Consider the following 25,376-nt stretch of genomic DNA (forward strand, 5'->3'; position numbering starts at 1 on the left):
ATTTTTGGCCAACCAGTGTGTGAAATATAGTGTGACAGCCTAGATTTAAGTAACTATAACACAAGAACAAGCTTTGACTTATTTATTTGCTCTGTGATTAAAGGGCTGTTTAAAGTCTTTTAGTCTTGAAGATGTCTACATCTAAGTCATGAAATCACAGAAAAGGCGATTAAAGCTGCAAACTGTGCGTGTATAAGCAGCAAACCACGTATCTCAAATGCATGTTCAAATAAAATATAGCCTATTCTGCAATTCGAGGTCACAATATCAGACATAAGTTGATTTGTATTTTTTTATTAGTAATTAAATTTTATAGTACAGTGCACTTATACTATAAAATATGCGAAAATTAAACCATTTAAATGCGTAAACAAATTCTACTGTTATGTTGATTTCTGGCCTTTTTCACATTTTTTTTTTTTTTTTTTTATCATTGCACGCCTCATCCATGATTAATGTTGGAGAACAAGCATTTACAAGTTTTGAGAAGCTGAATGAGCAATAAAGTTAAAGTGAGCCCCTTTTTAAAAATACCTGGAGGTGAGGAATAATAAAAAAATTTATTGTACTCAGTTGTGTTTAAGGCACTAAAATAGCCCATTATGCCTACATTATAGTCAAACACATTTTTTATATAAAATAATGAAGATTTCTGTGCCACCCCAGACTGGTTGCTGGCCCTTACTTGGCCACCCCTATAAAAACATCCTGGCTTCGCCACTGTTTAGAATTGACCTATATTCTGAGAGTAGTGGAATATAAAGAGTTATATTTATTTATGTAGAGGGTCTGTCACGCAGCTTCAGTGATGCACTGAACGCATGACGCATTCGGGTCCGTTTTGACCTGGGACAGATATATAAACATTTCTCAAAACTGCAATTTTTAGTAGGGGGTTGAAAATTTGCAAGTGTGTTGAGGCGTTCAAAACATTCGTTTTTTCCAGATATATAGATTTTTTCCTCAAGAGATATAACCATTTAAAAAATGTGGATCTGGGTATGCATAGAGTACAAAAGTGAATGTCAAAAATACTTTTTGTAAAGTTATCTATCAAGTTAAAATAGTTAATTAAAAAAAAAAAAAAAAAAAAAATTATATATATATATATATATATATATATATATATATATATATATATATATATATATATGCGTTTAGCATTTTTAGCCATATTTAAAAACTTTTCATAGTAATATTTAAGGTGTTTCGATTAGAACTAAATAATTATCTTTTTAAAAATCTGGGCTATTTTTGAGCAGTCATGACTTCTAAAAGGAATTCAATATTTTTAGCTTTACACATTCATTTAACAATTTCTCCTTTTTTTAATGCATTACAAACATATAATAACATGGCACTCTTCAGATTCCCTTAACCATAACAAAGCCCTTTATTATAAAAGGAACTGAAAAATGTGATACAAAATCGACAAAGAAACCTTTACAAGTTATCCAAAAACAACAGGGGAAATTATAGTTGGTTGGATCAGATGTTACTTAGAAGATACTCAAAAGGAACAAATGCAGATGCTCATTCACCATTACATGTAAGAAATATTTTTTGGGATATACTTTTCTTTCAGTAGAGTTTGTTGTTAGTCTGTTCTGTTGTGCCTCCCTCTAACATTTGTTAAGAAAACTCATTATCTCAGTTATTCTTGCTGTTTTTTTAATCATATATGAATTCTGTGTTCATTTCCATCCATAATCCAGTAGGAACCCTTTCATCAGTTGTCCTCTGTCAGTCCAGACACATCTTACTCCTTTATTTCTTCTCGTCATCTTTCTTGTCTTCAGGTGGTTTTGTTCTGTTCTGGGACGCCAGAGAGCCCATGGCATTACGGATGGCTTCGTTGCTGGGATCGACACCTGGAAGGTTCTCCAGCACACTCTGCAAAAACTCTGGATCCTGCATCACATCATAATCTTCCTCATCCTCCTACAAAACACACAAAGAGTTTAAACTGGGATGTTTAGGCGATTATAAATCAACCTCTTGACAAATTGAAGGCAGTACCTAATATATATATATATATATATATATATATATATATGTTACAAATTAAATGAATAAATTTAGCAGCTCAGTATAGATTATACACTTCCCCAGATGCATTATTAGCAGTTTCAAACTGAATCAGTTAAGCTTCAGATTTTTTTTGGAAAAACATCAATATCTCATTAACTACAAAGACAACATCAAGAACACAACTGGCAAAACTATAAATCCTCCATAGAGCGCAACAGTGACTTGTCAATTTCTTCCGTAGGTTGGGTTCCAGAAGTATTCTGCTTTGCAATCACTAGTGTCTTCTTCAGTAGATGCAAATCTAATTACTAGAGACGTACCGATACCCTTTTTCTCTTCCCGATACCGATACCTGGGCTCAGGGTATCGGCCGATACAGAGTACTGATCCGACACCTGGTTGTGTATCTGTATATACAGCTGTATGTACTACTAGCCCTGTGTAAATTGCTAGAATTATTTTATGGTGTGCTTCAGACTTGAAAACGTGAACAAATACATGGTGAACTACTGTATTTTTTACAGTATTTTTATTATCTGACATGAATTTGACAGTAATATTTATTTTCTTTAGCGAAAAAGAACTTCAAATGCAGCCACAAATCTAACACCGCAAACTAAAAAAGGTATTTTAGTTTTACAATATAACTGTATAAAAAACTGCATCAAATAATTCTAGGAATAATAAAAAAAAATATATTTATCAGATAATCTCTTTACAACAAAACAAGTAAAAATCAAAGAACCATCTAGGCATAATTATTATTATTAATAGAGACGTATTATTATTACTACATAGAGACATAGCTAAATCTACTGTAGGCTACAACAGTAGCTTAATATATTGTCAATTTACTCATGTTAAAACAAACATTTATTTTAATGGGCTGCCATGAAGATCTTTGAGTGTCTGTGTTTATGATATGACAGTTTTCTTAAATGAAACTGTTAATTCTCATGAAGTGATGTTTTATGCGTTCGTGTCCTCATATAGTGACACACACGGCAGAGACTACAAAACAGCGAGCTCCCGCGCATCTGCGCCCGTCACCCACAGAGGTGTAGAATTTGCAGGAGTTATATTGGAATAGTATTTTGCAGTTTAATATTCACAGACACTAGTATATATTCGGCTACAGTCTGGAGCCCTGTGCTTAGACTAACACGGAGGCGACTGAACGCAGCTGCGGGTACAGAATATACTCGGGAGTCTGTAACTTACTACCGGTACTACAGAGACGCTGATATCATCACATTTTTACATTTTCAACTCTACTACTCTACTAATAACATGTAATGTTCCACCATTTGTGTTTTGTGTGGTTTTGGTTGGATGTATAAAGTTTTACAGCTGCTTTTGATTATTCTCACAACATGACTGTTCAGAATTCTGATCTCCTCTCTAAAGGCAAAGCAGTCATGGTTTGAGGACGAGAGCTGGGAAACACACCTTAGGAGCTTCACTGCCTGCTGCTGCACCAGTGTCCACATCCATGGCCTCTGAACCGCCAAACTCTGTGCACAAGGCCAACATTTGTTTGTATAAAAGAACAAAGTCAAAAGGGAAGTAACATTTCTGCAGAGCACAGAGACTGACCTCCTCCTTGCATGGACATCTGTAAGGCGTATGCGATCTGTTCATCCTCCGTCATGCGGCTGAAATCAGGCAGAGCAGGAGCCGTCGACATCTTCAGCAGGGCATTTTCAGACTCTATAACAACAGCACAGAAGACATCAGGTCATATTAAACATATACTTCCCATGAAACAAACTTTTGTTAAATACATAAGGTTTTAATCTGACATCTGTAGCATGGAGAACTCAAATTCTATATTGGCAAACAAAATATTAATATTAGTTCATTATTACAATGGCATTAACAACTACATTACTCTTACCTCTGACTCCTCTAACCACTGATAAGGAATATGCATTAATTCATATTTCAATAATCGTCATAGTAAGCCTGTATTGCGTGATTTTATAGATGCAACTCTTCAGAGGTGGGTTTAGCAAACTTTTCAAACATTTGAACGCAGGTGTATATCAATCCAGAACCCTCCGCTGTACCTTTAAGCAACCCCTTGATTAGGTGTCAAGAAACCTCATCTAGTCTTCAAAAATCATCTACACTCTCACCATCTACAGCGGGTGAGGAGACTCCCGCCTCTGCAGCTGAAGCCACTGCTACCCGGCGAGTTTCCTCCTCCTGCCTCTGTCTCTGCTCCTCCATCGACACACGCAGAGCCTGGAAAAACAGAGACGTTTGGAATGCAGAAAAACGCTAGCCAAGACGTTTGTCCCGTAAAATCTGTGTGCTTCTCACCAGAGCGAGCTCAGGGTCTGCACTGGGATCAACTCCGAACTCAAAGTCACTGGCACCCAGGCCCATAATGGTGCCACCCTCACCAGCCATGATAGGAGAGGACAGAAGAGCATCTGCCAGGCTCGGGCCAGGAGGCACCGTTACCAGGTGAGAGCCTACACCCTCTTTTCCATTCAGGGTGTTCACAAACACGGTCAGCTTATCCGTGTTGACCTCCTGCAATGCAAAAGGGCAAAAACTAAAGGATGCAGACAGTAAAAAAGACACAGAAGATGAGGAGTACATTCTGGAGGAGTGTGATGAACCCCATTCCCTTAGAAGAATGCATTTACCTCTTCTCCAAAGTTAACGATGTCAACGCTGACTTTCTCCTTCTTCAAACGTTTTGCCATCTTCACCAACTGAGTGAGACAGGTCGGAGACACAAATGAGCAGGTGAATAACACATTGCACTGGCCTTCGTAGATACACACTCATGTGGTGCAACTTTTACACCAAGATACATGAAGATAAAAGAACCCACATCTTTCTCCTGGTCCTCCACGGGGCTTCCCACAAAGGCAATGATCCTCATCTTATGGTTCTTTCCCTGTCGGTGTTTCAGTGCCAGCTGTGAAACAGAAGGAGCAGATTGAATCGGAAACATCAATGGTGGTATACTACCATTCAAAAGTTTAAGGATTAAAAAAAAAAAAGAGAAAGATTTAAATTAAACACTTAACAAAAGTGACAGTTGAAAAAATGTGTGTGTGTGTGTGTGTATATATATATATATATATATATATATATATATATATATATATATATATATATATATATATATAATATGAATATGAAATGAAGACAGACACAGTTTTTGTTTTATCCAGCTGTATTTACTCAGTACAATTTATACTATATACAAGTGAAAGATATAACACCAACATGACAGAAAAAGACAATCAGAGTTGGAAAAAGGATCCTACGTCCGGAAAATGAATTGTAAACTCAATGGCACACTAAGACGTTTCACTTTCAAATGTGATCAGCTGTGGTCATTTTGATTAGCTCAGCATGAAAAGAGCTCTCCTGGAGCTTTTCAGTCCTTGGTAGTGCAACTGAAGCAAACAATCAACTCTGGACGGCAAGGCACTGTCATAAGATATCTGGGATAAAGTTGTGGACAGAAACAAGCCAGGAGACCGATACAAAAAAAGAAATTCAAAGACTTTATCAATGCATAGAAGCACAGTTAAGTCTTTTATTGAGAAGTGGAAGGTATTTGGTACAACACAGATCCTCCCTGGATCAGGAGGGCGCTCCAAACTGGACGAAAGACCAAAGAGGAAATGGTCAGAGAGGCAACCAAGAGGCCACCAGCAACTCTGAAGCAGCTGCAGGAATCTATGACAAAGAGTGGCCATTGTGTGCACGTGACAACAATATCACAATTTCTCCACAAATGTGGCTTGAATGGGAAGGTTGCAAGAAAAAAAAACCATTCCTCAAAAAAACCCACACACAGATGATATTAAAATTTAATTATTTGGCCTCAACACCAAACAATATATCTGTCAGAAATCATATACAGCTCACCATCCAAATAACAGTATTCTTACAGTAAAGCATGGATTTAATAATATCCTGTTATGGGGTGTTTCTCTGCAGCAAGGACTGGAGCACTTGCCAGGATAAAAGGAAAAATGGATGGGGAGAAATACCGTCAAAATCTTAAAGAAAATCTGCTGCCCTCTGCCAGAAAGTTGTCAATGGGAAGAAGGTTTACCTTCCAAGATGACAATGACCCAAAGCACACAGCAGAACTGAGCACATAATGGTTGAAGGAGATAAATCAGATCCCAGACTTAAACCCCACTGAAAATCTGTGCAATGACTTGAAGATTGCAAACCACAAACGATCATCATCAAATTTAACTGAACATGGGTAGGTCTGAAAAGAAGAGTGGGCAAATATTGCAAATGCTGTAATTTAAAAAAAAAAGGTGGTTCATCAAAAATACTGACATGTTGGTGTTATACTTTCACTTGGATGTTATAAGTTGTAAATACAGTTGGATAAGACAGGCTCAGACAGAGGATGTAAAATTGGTCAAGTAAACAATAAATTATGTGGACTTTACGGACAATACATACTATATGTTTGCATGTACTGTCTGTAAAGTCCACATAATTTATCATTTACATTACCATATTCTGATTTTTCAGCCTATTTGAATGTGCAATGGTAATAAAGTCAAACTGAGAAGGTTACATAAATTTGGAGTCATTTTGACAACTTAATATTAATAAATGCCATTTTTGGACTAGTATAAATAAATACATTCTAAAAAATAAATAAATAAAACATGAAGATCCCGTCCACTCACATGTGCTACTCTGATGCCAGTACAGAAGCTGATGACTCCTATGGGCTGGACAGCATGAAGCTTGGACAGGATCCGGCCCGTGTCAGGGGTCAGCGTGGTCAGGACCTCACAGTTACTAAATGGATCAATGGATCTCCAGTTATGCATGTTGTACAGAACTAAGTATATAAGATTATACCTGTCAAATAAAATAAAGAAAATCTTCAACCTACTTGGCCAGAGTGATGAGACCCACGTTGTTTTCCGGGTTGCTTCGAGTCTTTGAGTGACAGATGATGTTGACAGCGTCCTGCTGGGCCTGAAGTCTGGTTGGTAAGAAGTCTCCATTGCGCATATACTCACTGTTGTCCACACTAGAAATCATAAACATACACAGTGATGTCCTCTCTACATTCCTGCCAAATATAATTCAGCAAGGTTTTGAACGAAGCCTAATTCTCCACGCAAGTGTTCTGTTTAATAGTTAAATATAAGATGCAGTTTTAGTACACAAAGGGCAAGCACAAAGAAGGATTTCAAATCCGGTCTTGACGGTTATTTATACAAAAGCTTAAATTATTACGAAGGAATTGAACCAACCAACCCATTTATGATTTAAACAGAAATTGGTTTCATAAGATGACAACTCCGAGAGCCTATGAGCTTTATAACGTGTTCTCTCATAACAAGACAACACAAAGAAGCTGTTTAACAGGCTCAATGTTACATCATGACTAAGGAAAACTGCACAACTGTCTATTGGCTCAACACGACCGTTCTCTCACCACCAAGAAACAATATTTCCTAAATAACTGCGTAATAAATTAAAACAAATCACGTTTAGCAAACTACATCTGATATTTGAAGAATATAAAGTATATTTTTCTCACCAGACCATAGTACTTTCGAGCACCATCTTGAAAAATTTCTGTCGCTCTACGTGACGTAAGCACGGAAGTGAACGATCATTGGTTAATGTAGCGCTGAACGATAGGAATTATGGGAAACGTAGTTTATTGTCTATTTCAAAAACTGTTATTTCACTTACATCTGCAGTGTCTGTTTGGTATAAGCTAATTTTAATCCTGAGAAAGGAAAAAAAATATATATAGCAAAAAATAATGGTTTAGAAAATATTTTATTCTTTTTAAACAGGAAAGACAATGTGAAAAAACGGCATCACCACATTAATGAAAGATGGTTGGAGAAACATGCTGCAAACACCACACAAGAAAAAGGCATTTCTGTGACTTGCTTACATATTATAAACACGTTTTATACAGGCCTGGTAAAAATATAGTCCTCGAAGCACTTCCAGTTGTCAGTCATTGTCCCTGACACGGCATACATTCAAATGTAGAAAAGCTGAGGAAAAGCTTTAACAGATTACAACGAATTGGAATATTTACCATTAGAGATACCCTAAACACATAAAATACAAAAAAAAAATATATATATATATTTATATTGTCAAGAACTTCCCTCCAACCCGAAATAAAATACATATACTTAGATCACAGACACGGCTTTTTGCCAGATTACACAATACATACAATCATCTATACAGAATCCAAAATTCATAGAGGGCTAAAAAAAAATACAAATAAAATAAAATAAAAAGATTAGAAGAGAAACAAGACATTTCTTAATAAATACAATCACTGACATACATGCAGAAACGTTCATATTTCATTAGGTAGGTTGTCTGTTTAATGTCCAGGTTGCCAGCATTTAAACTGGTGTGCACTGTGCACGGCTGATGTGTCTGTGGTGCAAAAAACATGTATGAATACAAACACTGGACAAAGCATATGAAAAATAGCTGTCTCTGTTTGACTGACAATTTTACTTTCATTTTTATTTCATTTGTATTTCCAGACCAAAGATTCACATTTGGAATATTAAAGTCAAGAGGTTAAGATATTTTAGTGTGATTTTAGAGGCACAGAACGTCATTCTAGCACATAATAATAATAGATTAAAAAGTACTGTGTGTTAATCAAAAAAAGGTAGTAATTGTTGTGTTTTTGCAATAAAACCCACAAACAGAAGCAGAAATTAGTGAGACTTAAATTGTGAAGACCAAAAAAAAAAAATCTGTGATTCCAGAAACCTACCCCACAAGCCAACTGTGAAATTAAGCCACTGAGAGCTGAACAAAGATTTCATGGAACATGAATATTCAGAAGAATGAAGACTTTTTCATAAAGTCTTGTGTGCAAGACTTTATGAAAGTAACTTAGTTCCATTATTTTTGACCCAATATCTTTGAACTGAAAGGGGATAGAAATTGACTATAAAATGTAAAAATGTGAATCAGGGCACTGTTAATCTGACTGTACTGTAGGTCTCAGGAGTGTAAATATGAATATAGGTATCTTTCGACATTCACCAATAATCACATAATTATTAAAGTTTAGAAATAGCATTAAAACCCTACAATATATGACACAAAAAAGCCAGCAAAATAGCAAACTGCTTATATTTGATTTTTATATTAATGCCAAAGGAGATGTGTGTTATCTGCAGAGGACAAACTGTGAGTTTAGATCTAGTTTTCAGAGATATTAGATTGTTAGCAACATTAGCAACATTAAGGTGCATTATCAAAATGTTCTGTAACATGATTTAATGTGTAACATTTGACAATGACTTGAAAAAGTCACTGAAAGGATTCAAATCAAAAGAGCAAAAAATAAAATAAAACACAAAGCAAAAATTTACACAAAACTTATGTCCACAGGCATGCTAATTACATTTTGATCAAACATTAAAAAATATCAAAAACAACATAACTACTGCATCCACTGAAGGTTTAGAGAACATTTCTTCAACACAGTCTTGTGAAAGACTGTCAATGTACTTCCTGTTCATATTCTATCTGCATTTTCTTCAGGTCTGCAAAAATCAAATCCTTGGGAAAACATCACTTCAGTCCCAAACCTGCATGATTTTAAGAGCAGTTTCATTTGGGACAACACAAAACTGTTCAAGACTACAGTCAGCCCTTATTCTAAATACTTCAAGACTGCAATGTCAGTCTCAGATCTGTGTTTAACACAGGTCTCCAAGCCTGAAATCAGCTCTGACTATTAAGAGAAACTGTAAGTAATCCCTTTCAAATGATAGATCCATTAAAAACCATTTCCTCTGTTAAACATTATGAGTCAAATGGAAGCGAAAATAGAAAGGCAGATTCACTGAGAGCTTTTACTGAGCCAAAGGCTCTTCTGTTAGAAAAATTGTTCACATGTGCCCTGGTAAAGTCCACTAGTGTCTATTTCTTTCATTCTTTTAATCTTTACTAAGATTATTTAATCTCAGGGTGAGTCTTAAAGTACAACTGTTCCAGAGAACATCTTCATGGCTGTACAGGATTTGACGTCCTTGGAAATCAAGGAAAACTGGAATTTGGAAATCAGCTATGAATGATCTTAAGATCGACAAAACATCCTGTTCGAATATAAATTCAGCTTACATTCCTTTAATTCAGACTGCTTCAGTCTTGTCTACACACTATGATTGTGTATAATGCTAGAAAATGCTTAGGTTTGTATGAAAGGGCCAGTAAAAAGACTTACAAAACATGCATTGTGTCACAAAATCATCTGTAACCGGTAGATCTGAAATGACTTGAGCAAGAGTCTGGAGCCCATGGAATTTTTATGGCTGCATTAAGGCAGATGATCGGAAGACGTCATTGATATGTTAGTTAAAAGATAATACCTGCTGTGCCAAAAGAGCAGATTAGTAACGTTTTATAACGTACAGGAACACAGAATGAATATTTACAGAACTATATACAAAATATTAGAGGGCCCTTGGCATGGCAGCAATATGTGCAGTAACAATATGAGAGAATATGGCATGGAAGCAGGTCCGTGCATTTCTCAACCTTGATATTAAAAATTAGTGGCACCTCAGAGGAGGTGTAGTACACCTATCTGTAACATTCAAATGCATTTACTTTTTAACAGTTACTTTTGGAATCATTTTTGGTCATTTCTTTCCCCCCATATTTTTGTCGTTCTTATGGCACATGCCGTCTCAACACAGAAAGAGCTGGGAAAACCCACAAATGAGATCATCAGATTTACTTACAAAAAAAAAAAAAAAAAGTCGTAACAAAATTAACCTTCATATATGTATATACAGAAGCCACTGAGAACTAGATCTTGATTGCTTATCTCTGCCACACACGCTCACCTTCTGAGAGAAGTATACTGGAGCGCCAGCAGCCATTAGTCCTCATCACACCAGTTCAGAGAGATTTAATAGGTTTAAAGACCTATATAAATAAAGATCTATGCAACATAGCCTCCAACGATACTATAAAGTGGTGCCAACTGTGTAACGTCCTCTAGCTAGGCAGAGGAAACTAAATAAGGTTTTGCATCCTGCTTGCTCTGTTTTAAACGTTTAAGAGCAAACAAAGGGAGTAAAGAGTGTGACTGAGATGCTAACATCACTTTTCCAAGCATTTTCTGGTTAAATCTGGTTTTAGCAGCACTTCCTGTGCGACAGAAGAGGAAAAAGCAGGCAAAACTCCTCGCTCGGTAGCTTTTCTTCATTCCCTCTGTCTCTCACTCACTTTTAAAACATACTTCATTGTGTTCTGGCCCTGGAGTTCTGAAGCTCCCACTGAGGGAAAATCCCCATCATACCGACCCTCATCTCTTCTGAGGTTCTGTGTCCATCACTTGTTTAGATGCTCGGCTCCTGTGTCACCAGTAAGAGTTCTGCTCTTGCTGAAAAAAACATTTGGGGTTCAGAATGAAAATATTTTCGTTACATTTGTTCATTTAAAATGTACAAATCAAATGTCAGTTTCTGGGATGATGTCTTTGAGTGAAATGGCATCTTTGTTGCTCAACTGTTCATCTAAGCATTCGGCTCCAGAGCTGAAGAAGAGAGTGAGAGAAAGTTTCAAATAACAGCATTTAATTTAAATAGAATTCTTTTTTAACACTATGATCAGTTCTGACCAATTTAATGCATCCTTGCGGAATAAAAGTATAATTTTTTTTTTAAAGAATGTTTAATCGTGAGAGGTGGTGAGATGAGAAGAGTGTGTGTTAGGTTTTTACCTCAGAGGGCCGCTGCTGTCAGGCTCAGCGACTGCAGATTTGTGCACCTCCACCCCTACAGACCTGGTAATAAATATACCATAATTATACATGGGAAGGTGAAGGCGTGCTATAAAGCGATTTCAACAGGAGAGATGATAATGAAATATAACATGCAGGGGATGTGTGGAGGTACCTTTGAGGAGGTGAAGACGATGTCATTCCTGTGCTGCCAGGTGAAGAGTTTGGCAGATCTGTTGCCCCAAATTCACTGGAGCTTCCAGCCAAAGGATTTGGGAGCAGGTCGGGTCTGCCCAGGTGCATGCCTGAGAACAACAATCACACAGGGAGTTATGATTTGATTTATGCCCCAGAGAAAGCACACTATAAAAGCCTATCTGCAGTACATCTGAATCACAGATGAAAGGCATGCACAAGAACAATGCATCACTCTCAAATGAATTTTACAGTGACGTCTGTTGGTTAAAATTTTATATAAGGATAGGATGATTGCAGTGTCCCAACTGTTACATCCCAAAATATATATACCATATTTTCCAGACTATAAGTCACACTTTTTTTCATAGTTTGGCTGGTCCTGCGACTTATAGTCAGGTGCGACATATTTATCAAAATGAATTTGACATGAACCAAGAGAAATTAACCAATAGAAAACATTACCGTCTACAGCCGCGAGAGGGCGCTCTATGCTGCTCAGTGCTCCTGTTGTCTACACTGAAAACATAGAGCGCCCTCTAGCGGCTGGAGACGGTAATGTTTTCTCTTGGTTCTAAATAAATGTGACATATAATCCAGTGCGACTTATATATGTTTTTTTTCCTCGTCATGATGTATTTTTGGACTGATACGGTAAATAGTTTTGGTTGCATTACTCACCACTCTCTCCTTCGGAGTCGGTCTGGTGAGGATGAGTACGGTACAGGAGTCTGGCGTCAGCAACTGTCTGTCCACTGGGAGCAGAAGCAGAAGCAGAGCTTCCCATCGGAAGCCGTCTCACAAAACTCGAACAGCCACTTCGGCTCTTCTTTGAGGGGGATGATTTCACTGGGAACGGAGGGAGGCACAGGATGATGACGTCACAAAAATATTAAAAGCTCAAACGTCTAAAACCTTAAAGGGTTGGTTAAACAAAAAAAATGTAACTGTCGTGTCGTTCCAAACCCATACACCTTCAGGTATTTTAATGTAACCTCAGAGATCTCTGTTCCTCCACTGAAAGTCCACTCCACCAAAACATTCATAAAAGCAAGTCTTCCGACGTGACGCAATATATATGCCATATATGCCGTGATGCTTTATATGACATAGAATTTATTTGGGGTTCTTGATGAGCTTTTTGAATGTGCCTTGATCAATGTTTATATCGGAATAAAATAAAAATTCTATTAGATCTGACCATTATATGAAGCGATCGTGGATATGGATTACTTCTCCAATGTATTTATGAACTTTCTGAAGCTTGAAATTCAATAGAGAGGTTTAAGGGGCCGTTCACATGTCGCGTCTAAAAACGCGTGGAAAACGCTAGGTGCGCCGCTTTCTCCTTCTTTCCAAAGCAGTTTCTCGGGCAGTTGCGCTACTGAGGCGTCTGCGTTGCTAAGCAACAATGACCTGCTCTCCATGAAGATGCGGAAATTTCAGCAAAGGATAAATGGATTTGCAGCACTAAAAATCGCTTGCAGTAGCTCTGCTGCTAAATTTATTTTAAAATGGCAATCCATGTATGCATGTATGATCAGCTGTTCCTTCACCTTGCCTGAGCTTTTAAAGTTGTTACAGGAAATGATGAAGCTGATTGGTTAGTTCTTGTCACATGACCTGCGGTGCGCCTGCGGCATTCTGAAAAGTTGAGATATTTTTAACTTTGCGGTGCGGACGCGCCTGGAAAAAACGAGCGCGTCACACGCGTGCGCGTAACGACCACATCGCACCGTGTGCGTGTAACGACTGCATCGCGCATACATTGGAAATAATGAAACTTAAAAAAGACGCGATATGTGAACGGCCCCTAAGAATATAATTTCACTTGTGTTTCAAATAAGAGCAAATATCTGGCATTTGGATCAACATGAGGGTGTGTAATTGATGATGCAATTTTATTTTTGGGTGAAGTATCCAGACATACGTGTTTTCTTAAAAACTGTACTGCACATGAAACGCTGGAAGCGCTCTGCATAGAATCCGGGGCGATGTACAGAGACCGTGTCCTACAACATAAATGGCATAAATGCTTATTCTCTCACATGGAAGCAAAATAACAATAATATCTACTTGAAAATGACTTGCAGGAACTAATGACTTACCCCATCGTGAACCAAGGCCTTCCAGGAATGCTCTATTTTTTTAATAAATCTGAAGGAAGAACAAAATGAGAGATAATAATGATGGTCACAAACATGTAAAAATGCACTCTCAACTGTTGTCTGCGAGTAGTCACCTGTATGACTGTAATATGTCGATGATCCCAATGTAAATCAGTATTCTCTCTCCTTTACTGTTGCGTGCAGGGATTCCTCCCCATCTACAGACAAAATGTGTTAAATATGACTACCATACCCTGCAGCCAAACGAAGAAACAATACATGAGATTTTAAAGTGAGACAGAGATGAAACCAAAGGGGTAGACATAAAACATGCATTGAAAACAGATAGATGTGAGTCAAATAAGATGTTGACTTACTGGTCCTCTGTTTCCAGGGTTCCTTTCCCTTTGGCCTCTCCCTGTATGGCCTCCATAGCGGTGCTGTAGAGAGCTTTCTGAGCCTGTGGCCTCCTGTGGTCCGGCGTCACGGCCCCCTCGGACCCCCCGGCCTCTACTGCCCCTGCTCGCTGCTCACGGGACGCCTGATCGGAGTTATGGATTCCCACCAAAAGACTGTAGTCCATGATCTTAAAGCTTTGCAGCAGCTGTCAAGTGCAGAGATTGATCAACAGAGGCAAGAGAGAATAACAAGTCCTTGTATTTGACAATATTCAATATGTGTGTGTGAATATTTACATATCCGTGTTAAAAGCTTTCTTACTCTCTTTCAACACGGGAAGCATCTTTTAAAACCTTTGTAGCCAAATAGATTCAAAATGTAAATAATTATTATCTTCATTTATATGACCCAATAGAACTACACATAGTAATAAACAGCAACATTTACATTTTATATGTTGTTAATAGAACATACATGTCATTAGGAGACTTAAATTAAAAGCACAATAAAACTGATTTATGTCATTTTCTACACTACATCACACTACCATTCAAAAGATTGGAGTAATTGTTTTTTTAAAGAAATTAATATTTTTATTCAGCAAGGAGACATTCAATTGATCAAACGTGACATACAGTGTCGCTTATATTTAAAATAAATGCGGTTCTCTTAATCAAATACAATTTTCCCACAATATTAAGCAATGCAAACTTTTTAAACTGCGACAGTAACAAAAATGTTTCTTGAGCAGCAAGTCAGCATTTTAGCATGATTTCTGAAAGATCATGTGACACTGGAGTAATGATCCTGAAATTCAGCTTTGCTATCACAGCAACAAATAACTTTGTGTTAATTGAATATATTCAATTACAAAGCAGTTATTTTAAAATGTAGTAATATTTCAACTATATATATATATATATATATATATATATATATATATATATATATATATATATATTTTTTTTTTTTCTTATTTATATAAATACAAAAAAAATTGTGACTATTAATTATACATGGTCATAATAATCCTGGATTCTACATTAGAACCAGCACATGATAACGCTCAAACACATGCATGCTCACCAGGCAGTCCCGCTGGATGGTTTTGGAGAGGGCGTTGTAGTTGTCTGGTTCGAGCTGGATGCCCTCGGGCATATCCTGGATGAAATCCAGATCTTTGTAAGTGGGGACGCTCTTCTCTCTCTCTTTGGGGGAGGCACGGCGCTTGCATGTGGAGCCCTTCAGGTCATATTTGAGGTGCATAGGCACACTACGGGGCAACAGGTTATTCATTGCAACAATCCGGATGTTCTTTCCGCCCGCCTGCACGCAATACAAGCCGTAAAACTTGGGGAGCAGCGTTCTCTTGTTCTGATTCAGATTCTGAGGGGAGGAGGAGAGAAAACAGAAATACAAATTTGGTAATAACACAGTTTGGGCCTGGATGGTTGCTACAGTTTCTTATTAACATGATTTATCCTTTTAAACAGAACCCATTCTAGACAACAGTATCTAAAGTAAGAGTGCACACTAGGTCAAAATAGCTGAAAAACTAAATTTAAATTTTGTACTTAAGTATTATCAAAATTCAGATTCTATTCAAATTTAAAATGCATAATTTCAGTTAGGGTGAAGAAAAGCTTTTGGCTTCTCTTCTGAGGCCACAAGAGGGCGCATCGAGCATAATATTACTAATGCACGTTTATTCAAAGCATAAGAAAACATGACTGTGAAAAAAAAAAAAATATGTTTATAAACCAATTATAATTAATTAAGTTGCTTAAACAACCATAAACAAAACTGTGCCATGTGTGTATGCATAGTTAAATAAAAAGGCGAAAAGCCAGTCACACAAGAATATTTTTTTTAATTCAAAGCTTCAGTCGGTAACTTTTGACGCTCTAGTGGTTAATAAACAGAACAGCTTGCGTGTTGCGGAAGAACATTGTAGCCGGAACTACTTCTCTCTGTTTATGTCTATGAAGAATCACAAAGGTACTGGGTTACTCCGCCGCGGTATCCCCGAAGCAATCTAAAATAGTCTGAATATAAACACTTATTATAGGTGCACCCTAGGGATTCAGGACAGGTTAAAAACACGGTTCGGAAAATGGATTCATGGTGTACTCGCTTATTATATACATTTTGTATACTTTGAACACAAAAAATTACCGCTCCCGGTAAGAAACAACCAATCAGAGCTGCGGTCCATAACTTTTTTTTGTGTTCAAAGTATACATATAATATAATAAGTGTTTATATTCGGACTATTTTACATTGCTTCGGGGGTACCGCGTCGTAGTAACCCAGTACCGTTGTGATTCTTCATAGACATAAACAGAGAGAAGTAGTTCCGGCTACAATGTTCTTCCGCAACACGCAAGCAGTTCTGTTTATTAACCGCTAGAGCGTCAAAAGTTACCGACTGCAGCTTTAAAAACATGAGATGCAGTGGGATGGGGAACAAAAACCCACCATAAAGTCACGAGATATGTTTTTAAAAAGTTGAACTTACATTAATTTTACATGGCTTTCAAAAAATGTGGCTTTCTTGTTTGAGACGCGAGTCCAATGGTGTCCCTCTAGAAAATGTGCGAAATATGCATTCTGTGTGAACGGCTTGGTTTCAGTTTTGATGTAAACAAAATCTTCTCCACATTGATGTTCTCTTTTTTTCTAGTGGCTTCAACTGGATAGGCTAACATAACCTTATAATACAATGACACCTACATCGTCATTGCATCTCGTCCAGGCACCGTCCGCATTATGTCATTTTTGTCATCCGCGTGCAAGCAATTATTTGAAGCAGTGCGGTATGTGCACGCACACAAGGTGACTGATGAAACAAGTGTTACTGCGTGTCAAGCTCGTCCGCTTTTAAAAGTTGTGTGGACAAGGCTGTGCGCGAGACGGAACGGAACACGGAATGTGAAGTATACTTATAGGAGATAAAGATATAGTTCTAAATAGTTATAACGATAAAGATATAGTTCTAAAAATCTCCACACCACAACTATTACGATAAAGGCACAGAGAAACGATATCATTGGAATCACTTTCAGAACGTTTTTTTTTCTGATGAACGGTAAAAACATTGCCAACCAATCAGAATCAATCCTGCTGTGATGCGCTCGAGAATTTAAAGCAGCAGACGTGCGTGCGCTCAGAATAAACAGACGATATCGTTCGCTGGTGTGGACGCTAATATCATTATCTTTATAGTTATCATTCTTTGTGTGAACGGGGCTTAATGCACACCTAAAATTCAAATGCAAAAACGTTGGATAAAATGTGGATTTTTATTTGAAATTCGACGAATATTCGAAATTCTATTTTTTTTTCGACAGCCCTAGTGCACACTAGTGAGAAACTCTCACCATGAAGTAGCCCGGCAGTAGCTTCTGCAGGAACTCTGCCTCTTTGTGCTGCACTGTTTTAATAATGAACTCATCATCGCTTGTCACATAAAATATCGATCCACTCGCTCCAGGGTTGGACAGTTCAATCAAAGGATCGTTGCACAGAGAGTACTGCAGACAGAAAGAAACCACAAAATCATATCAGGCATGTCTCTTAGGAGAAAGAACAAATAAAATATGGATGGATCAATAATTTATTACATGGTATTAAAATATTATTTAACACAAATTTCATCATCTCTTATTCTAATCTTTATATAAAGATTATATTTTACTATAAACTTTGTTGTATGAGTTTATTCTCACACCACCAGTTTCTAAACTATGTTCACAAGAGCGCTCAAGCTGTGAGTGTGTTTGTGGTTCAGCTGACCAGATAATCGTCAGGTCGAATGCCGAAGAGTTCCCTGAAATAACGGAAGGCGATGGGGGCGTAGGTCTTAAACCTGAAGTCACCGTGGTGGTGTGCTGGAGTCAAATTACTTCCTTCACTGCAGCAGGAAAAAACAGAGACAGGGTTTTATTAAATATAAAACCTGCCAAGCTGCGCATTATACAGTATGAAGATGCCTGTAGTGACCAAAGGCTCTGTTACGGTTGGCATGCCACTTGGTTTATAAACAAAGACTTAACAACGGTCATCACATCGATTTAAATCTATTTCAAATATATGTACACAACATGGCCGAGTATTTCTGGGAAACATGTGGGAATAGTCACCTCGGGAAGAAGATGCTCTCCACTACATAGAAGTCCTGCATGAGAACGTCTCTCTCTGCTTTCTGACTGAGGCTGCCCACCGTGTGTGTGATTCCCAGCTGGATGGCACCTTTGAGGGCGGAGGAAGTCGTCTACAGACGAACCAAGAGAACATGTGAGAATGCATGAGAAATAAGTGCAACGGAGAAGACAGATGGGAAACACTAAATACGCATCACAATGATTGTTTTAAACAGCCCACAAATGAGTTGTTATATAGGTGGAGTGGGAACATAATGCATAAAAAAAAAAAATAATTTCCAGAAAAACAAATGCTGGGATGAGTGGGAGAACTATGAGATATATTGATATTTTCTACTCTTGACAATATTCATATTGTCAACAATGTTCATTTAAAAAATGTCATCCAACAACTCAAATCTAATAGAACAAAACAAACAAATAAATAAATAAATAAAAACACGTTTTTAAGAGTAAATTTGAAAAAGAAAAAAATATGTTTAATAATTTATGCAGAAAAATGTAAAATCTTAGCAAAATACGACATTCTTAAAAAATGTCTAGATTTCCAAATGTGCCAAAAAATCCTGTATAATGGTTTATCCTAAAATGTTTTTAAATAATATGAAATAAATAAATAAATATCCAAACCAAGTCAAGTGCCTGATAAACCTTGTTCCCTTCATCCTGTGCACCGCTTCTATGATGTTTACATGGCCCTTCTAGTAAAAAAGCCATGTTTTCAAGACACTCTGACTAAAACACAATGATTAAAAATAATATTTAACATTTTGTGTGCTTCAATTTAACAATACATAGTAATAAGCCGAAATATTTACCAGATATGTATTAAAGATGATGTTTCTAAAAATAGTTATAGCAAAAACAGTAAGAATAATAATGATAATTCCCTAATTCACAAAATAAATAAAGAAACATAAAAGATAAAGCAATCTGAATCGCAGTTTTGTAGTGATTTAAATCCACGATTGGCAGGGTAACGCTACAACAGTTCTTGCTACTAAAGTTTAAATCAGAGAGAGTTGTAGATCTGAATGCTTTTATAATAAAGGATGCATCATGAAACATCATGATGGGCAAATGGAAAGAACTTTAATATCACCGGGATATTCACAATGTTGCTTAATTTTCCATCATTTCAGAATGTGTCATGATAATCTCTTTTTCCTTCCCGACTCCACCCTTCAGTCTATTCCTCTTTTCTAGCCCAGTTCCCCTCTCTTGCCCTTCCTCTGTTATCAGATCTGACTGCGAGCTGACCTTTTTGTAAGTTGTTTCTCCAGTGGGGTCAACTCCTCTGTGACCAATAGTCTTCTTCATACTCTGAGATGATCCCGGCCCCTATTTAAAGAGACAGAGACAAAAATGAGTGAAAGAGAAAAAGGGAGAAGAGAGAAAAGCATCTGGTTTCATGTCAACAGAGAGGATTCTAGAGGCCTCGACTCGGTCCAGGTTTGACTTCCTGTTTGTCAGGTGTTTCCTAGAGTCAAACACACATTCCCGTCCGCCTTGATACATGTGGATCTACAGCTGACACTGAGAGTAATGTGTGTGTGTGTCTAACGGTGTCAATATTTTCCCTGTTCAGGGTCCGTCTCACATGACTGTTTGATCAACACACAGTAACAGTAAGTCAAGCTTACTTCAGCCTGCAGGGCTCACGTGTTCACATTCCTCTACCAATGTCTAGCAACTAAAATACACTCACACTCAGAAGAAACTGTGTGTGGACACTGAGCTGAGCTTTTACAAGTGCTTGGCTAACAGATGAGGAAACAAGGGAAGGTGAAAATGTTTGCATGAGCCACTGAAGCCCTGAGTGCAGAAACCAGTCGTACAAAAGATATCCTGATAAAGCGAGAGGCTGTGCTATATTGTTAATTTATTCATGGCTAAAGTGCAATGTTAACCATTCAGAAATCACTGTTTACTATAAAGCATAGTATCACATGCCTTTTTACTTATAAAATGGTCATTAATGGGCAAAAATTTATGCCAATAATAGGTAACATAATTAACATCAGTCGATTCACTTAGTGAATGGCAAGTCATCATAACTTTCATTTAGGTCAGAAAACTATCAAAGTCAGTTATTTAATGCTCTTCAGAGAAAATTATGATGCATTATTACATACATAAATTTCAAGTTGCACGTTTAGTTTAGTGCCAACTGTGCTACAAAACTGCGGCTCTCTAGAACCAAGAAATAGGAACCCTGATTTCAAAAACACTGTATGTAAATTATTTCAAAGTTTTCATTTAATATATCAATTTTAAGTTTGACTATTAGCCAATTAATGAATTAATTATATCATGCATGGAGTGTATTAAGATTACCTATCCCACTATGCACTGAGAAGACTCGTGTATGCGCTTCCCTTCCAGTTAGGTCATTCTTACACAAACAGATTAATGTAAATTTAGAAAGACCAGTACCATGATTTGTTGGAGAAAAAAATGTAGTGATGAAATGCTAAAACTGAAGTCATCACATTTAGAATTGGAATAGCTATTAAGAAATAAGTTTTATGAATTACAGAAATGGAGAAGTCCCACATCAGATCAGTCTTACCTCCGTCAATGTCATCTTTCGAATTCCGCTGGACCCTTTCATTTGGAGGGAGACAAAAAGAAGAACAAAAACATTCATATGTTTTAGAATTTGGGTCGGAAAATGAATGGTTATGAACTTCAACAATTCTCAACAATTCCTGATTCCTTTTAAATGAAATTATTACTTGAAATCGGCAAAGATGCATCAAATTCATCAAAAGTGACAGGAAAGACATTTTTGATGCTAGTAAAACAATATAAACTGCTATTTTGAACTTTATATTTATCAACAAATCCTGAAATATTATCACGATCACTGACTCTCAAACTGTTTTCAACAGTTACAATAATAAGAAACATCTCCTTAAGTGCCAAATCTGCATAATATAATGATTTCTGCAGGATCATGTGACACTGAAGACTAAAATAATGGCTGCTGAAAATTCAGCTTCGCCATCAAAGCAATATATGACATTTTAATATATTAAAATCAAAAACATTTGAAACTGTTAAAAGTTTTACAGTATTATCGTTTTCTTTTGGATCAAATATTTGCAGCCTTGGAGAAAACAAAACCAAACTTTTAATCGATGCATGCAGTTTGTACATCCTTTAATAATGAAAACTAGAAAGCGTCTCAGGTCTCACATTCAAAATGTGTCGTTCATCTCTGCTCCTCTGGAAAAACAAGCTAAAGTTCTTACAACCTGACAATGTCACGGTGGGCAAAATCTGTCATGAACAGCAGGGGTGCCAGACGATCAGCAGACTGTCACACCAGATGCTTTCCGGACACTTACTCAATAAACAACACAGGACAGGATCACAGTCTAAAACACCCGGAGGCCTCAAATTGTATGGGAATACTTTTTTTGCATTGATTCAAATTGACTGCATGTCTTAAGGCGAGACAGAAGTTATACAACAAACCTTGTCTGTCTGTTGTCAACACAAACAGACTGAGATGCACCAGCATAGCAACTTCAACCTGCCAAGAGTTTGATATTATTAAACAATCTGGATTAGAATCCAACCTACAGAAATAGTAACGTCTCCGGTTACAGAACCTAACCTCGGTTCCCTGAGAAGGGAACGAGATCTTGCGTGCAGCTATTCTGATGCATTGGGGAAACACTTTCCTCAGAATCTTTCGCCGTGAATAAGACTTGAGCGTAACACGGTATGAACACAACGTCTCGTTCCCTTCTCAGTTGATCTGGGGAGCAGGAGACACGCAGGCTTTGCGACTGTAGCAACTCCCTGCCAGCAGTGTCAGCAGTTGCGTCACAGAGTATGAGCACTATCCTTCCTAAATTAACAACCAGTTGTTCATTTCAGTTCTGTACACCCTGCAGAATTTCTGCAAATGGTGAATTCTGAATTTATTCAGGAGTCAGTTCGGTTGAAAAATCTGGCTGATGCTCACATAAATGATTGAACTGTGTGTCTAAAGAACAGGATTAAGCACAAAAAGGTGAACTGATGACCAAATGTTCATGGCCAGTGCAGCTAAATTTGGTTATCATAGTTTCAGTCATTCCAGTTTCAAGAGTAAGTTATGTTCCATACACACACAAAACTATAAATTAGGGGATCTACTCCAATATCTGAATTCGGCTGTCACGCCTGAAAGACATGTACTTGGCCTATGTCCAGTGTTAAAGTGTCCAGTAAACTGTGATACATTTTTACTTGTTCCTACAGATTGCTGGGCCCTTTGATCATCAGCAGTCTGAAATATCAATTCCAATCCCATCTGTCTTAATAACATAAACAGATGAGTCACAGTTACAGCTTTAACTTTCATTACATTCCACCGATCCCCCAGTCATCAAGCTTAAAACACCACTGCAAATGAAACCATGCAAGAGACAAGCCATTCTGGTTATTTGGCACAACAAAGTCGTGCATGTACCTCTCCGTGAGGCCAACAGCCTCCAAAAAGGAGTCCTCAGATCTGTAGGGGTAAGAAAGTTATTTTAATGGCTTAAACCAGTGTGACCCAAAATGAACTCTCTGAATGGGTGAGAAACAGGATGGAGGTTTATTTGGATGGGTATTTGTTGTTTGTCTGTTCGGATGGGTGAGTGGTTGTTGTTCGTCTGGATGGGTGGGTCTTTATTTGGATGAGTGGGTGTTGGTTTGTTTGTCCGTTTGAATGGATGGGTGTTGTCTTGTTGGTTTGGATGGGCAGATGGGTACAAGGATGGAAGAATGGAAAGATAGATGAGTGAGTACTGGATGGATGGATGGGTACATGGCTAGATGGATGCACAGTTGAGTGCAGGGATTAATGAACAAATTAACTATAAGTGCATAATTTGATTAATCAAAACATATTTTAAAAATTCAGTTGGCTAAATTCCCTAAAAATTACGGCTTTGTTGTGCATTACATCCTTAAATCACAAAGCAAGTGAAATGTCCACTAAGAGAGAACACATGGCTCATCTCTTGAGCTAGTCTATATTTAGGTCAAGCTTTAGAGATACACTTTCTCTCGAGAAAAGTAGGCACCAAATCTTGTACCTCGTGCACACGGAAACAAAACACACTTTTGAGGTCATGAACTGTGGGAAGATGATGTGCTGTCTGTGAGATGGGATTTGAGGTTTAGATGTCCACCAGTCTGTCCCATTTCATCTTGGTGAGCGCGGTGGTTTCTGTCCTATTTTCACATTTATATTTAGAGCAAATGAACAGCCTGGGCCATCATCAAGACAGCGTGCATGTGTCTGAGAGCACTAAAAATACTTCCAAACAGTGCACTAACTACATCCTAATGTGCGTTACCCACACAACAACCAATAATGATATTCTGAGCTAACAGACAAAACCACCCAAATAATGACCACCTGACTGACTTCAGCACCTCAGACTAGTGAATATCCACTTAATTTCCCAAGGGATGTTATTTTTACTCAATGGTCAATGAAGACAGACAGAGACACAAAGAGGACAAGCACTGTTAATGCCATTTACATCCCAAAAACTAATTAGCTAATGCACAAACAGAAACCGTTTGAAGTGTCAATGAGATGAATGCATTAGGACTTGTTACAAACAGCTGAAATATAATAGCATTCTCACACAGTCAGTGTAATGAATATTTAGATCATGTTTGCCATGATTTAATCAGTGACAAAATAACTTTAAGCTCCAAAATCGACATACATTTTTTTTTTTTTACAAATTTATGTTTACATAGATTCCTGCAAACCTTCTCTATAATTCTAAAAAGTTCTCAAAACACACACCGACACACACACACACACACAGACAGACACACACACACACAAAAAAGATAAAGATAAAAACAGAGTCAATAAAGTGATAAATGATCGTCCTGTGCGGTTATTGAAACTCGACAAGATTTGTAAAGAGAAATCCATAGAGAAGGGTTCATTCTAAACAATAAATCCAAAACGCTTTGTAACTGAATTGTATTTGTTAATGAAAGTTATTAATTTTTAATATTAGCTCAGTTACATGCTTGATAAGACTGGGCTAGGTCGCTTATAGCATGTTAGCCACATCATCTTTCTGGATCAATTCAGTAAAACCTTCACTTCATACACCAACTGAATTCAATAAATGACACATACACATATCTAATAAGTAACAGATACATTACTAAGTAATAACTATAATATATGAAATGTATTTTGTTGTTTGTTGAACGAAAGGCTTGAAGTCAGTAAACATGTTGAATCAATCCAGAGCTGGTCAGAAAACAGTGGATCCATGGCAACAGATCAACATTAAAACACAGATGACTCAATATCACTATAAAAACATGATGATTTAATTTACCTGGAGGGGCGGATAAGCCCGTGTCGGGTGGACCGGCGGACGCCATGGTTATTCGGGTTTACTGGACCGATCCTGACCGGAACCCGAGCGACACACAGTGTCCGGTTCCGCCCGGACCGACTCTCTAGCGCCCTTCACTGTCACTGACCTATCCGAGACTGAACCACTCATTTAATAATGCAAAAAGCGTTTCTGACCACAATATAAGCTACCATTTGATATTTTACCTTATATTACATACGATGATCTAATTTATATCCAAACAATAATTTATAATATAATGTGATATCCGCGACAGTTTTGCCTTGTCAACGACCCATTATTAGTTTGTGAACCAAGCCTTTATGTACAGAGCTAA

The 25,376-nt window shown here is 37.4% G+C and overlaps 2 protein-coding genes across 4 annotated transcripts; both read right to left on the minus strand.

Annotated features, from left to right (window-relative positions):
- Positions 1 to 1,374: 1,374 nt before the first annotated feature.
- Positions 1,375 to 7,666, minus strand: LOC113060125 (26S proteasome non-ATPase regulatory subunit 4-like). Its single transcript, XM_026228971.1, has 10 exons — positions 7,592 to 7,666; positions 6,935 to 7,075; positions 6,723 to 6,837; positions 4,880 to 4,966; positions 4,689 to 4,757; positions 4,357 to 4,572; positions 4,170 to 4,278; positions 3,628 to 3,741; positions 3,481 to 3,545; positions 1,375 to 1,941 (listed from the first exon to the last, which is right to left on the minus strand). The coding sequence occupies exons 1-10, from the start codon at positions 7,615 to 7,617 to the stop codon at positions 1,768 to 1,770; spliced, it is 1,116 nt and encodes a 371-aa protein (XP_026084756.1). The 5' UTR covers positions 7,618 to 7,666; the 3' UTR covers positions 1,375 to 1,767.
- A 154-nt stretch (positions 7,667 to 7,820) lies between these two features.
- LOC113060126 (phosphatidylinositol 4-phosphate 5-kinase type-1 alpha-like) lies at positions 7,821 to 25,217 on the minus strand. Of its 3 annotated transcripts, XM_026228973.1 has the most exons (17): positions 25,019 to 25,217; positions 23,122 to 23,163; positions 21,226 to 21,260; positions 19,914 to 19,994; positions 18,633 to 18,763; positions 18,286 to 18,403; positions 17,871 to 18,023; positions 15,577 to 15,876; positions 14,469 to 14,695; positions 14,226 to 14,309; positions 14,092 to 14,140; positions 13,914 to 13,995; positions 12,665 to 12,832; positions 12,045 to 12,093; positions 11,964 to 12,011; positions 11,789 to 11,851; positions 7,821 to 11,602 (listed from the first exon to the last, which is right to left on the minus strand). In XM_026228973.1, the coding sequence occupies exons 1-17, from the start codon at positions 25,062 to 25,064 to the stop codon at positions 11,518 to 11,520; spliced, it is 1,761 nt and encodes a 586-aa protein (XP_026084758.1). In that variant the 5' UTR covers positions 25,065 to 25,217; the 3' UTR covers positions 7,821 to 11,517. The 3 variants fall into 3 exon arrangements, with proteins under 3 accessions (XP_026084758.1, XP_026084757.1, XP_026084759.1); XM_026228972.1 differs by having other exon boundaries at positions 11,964 to 12,093; positions 25,019 to 25,215; XM_026228974.1 differs by lacking the exon at positions 23,122 to 23,163 and having other exon boundaries at positions 11,964 to 12,093; positions 25,019 to 25,212.
- Between the last annotated feature and the right edge of the window lie 159 nt (positions 25,218 to 25,376).

Source organism: Carassius auratus, chromosome 41 (genome assembly GCF_003368295.1).
Source record: "Carassius auratus strain Wakin chromosome 41, ASM336829v1, whole genome shotgun sequence".
In the NCBI taxonomy this organism is placed as follows: Eukaryota; Metazoa; Chordata; class Actinopteri; order Cypriniformes; family Cyprinidae; genus Carassius; species Carassius auratus.

Excerpts from the sequence above, each read along its gene's own strand:
- LOC113060126 (XM_026228972.1), bottom strand. The coding sequence starts at position 25,064 with ATGGCGTCCGCCGGTCCACCCGACACGGGCTTATCCGCCCCTCCAG. Across the intron at positions 19,995-21,225 it reads GAAAGATGACATTGACGGAG|GGGCCGGGATCATCTCAGAG; the intron begins GTAAGACTGATC and ends CTCTTTAAATAG. Across the intron at positions 15,877-17,870 it reads TACTGCCGGGCTACTTCATG|AATCTGAATCAGAACAAGAG; the intron begins GTGAGAGTTTCT and ends TCCTCCCCTCAG.
- LOC113060125 (XM_026228971.1), bottom strand. The coding sequence starts at position 7,617 with ATGGTGCTCGAAAGTACTATGGTCTG. Across the intron at positions 4,758-4,879 it reads TGGAGGACCAGGAGAAAGAT|TTGGTGAAGATGGCAAAACG; the intron begins GTGGGTTCTTTT and ends TGTCTCACTCAG. Across the intron at positions 1,942-3,480 it reads CAGGCAGTGAAGCTCCTAAG|GAGGATGAGGAAGATTATGA; the intron begins GTGTGTTTCCCA and ends TGTGTTTTGTAG.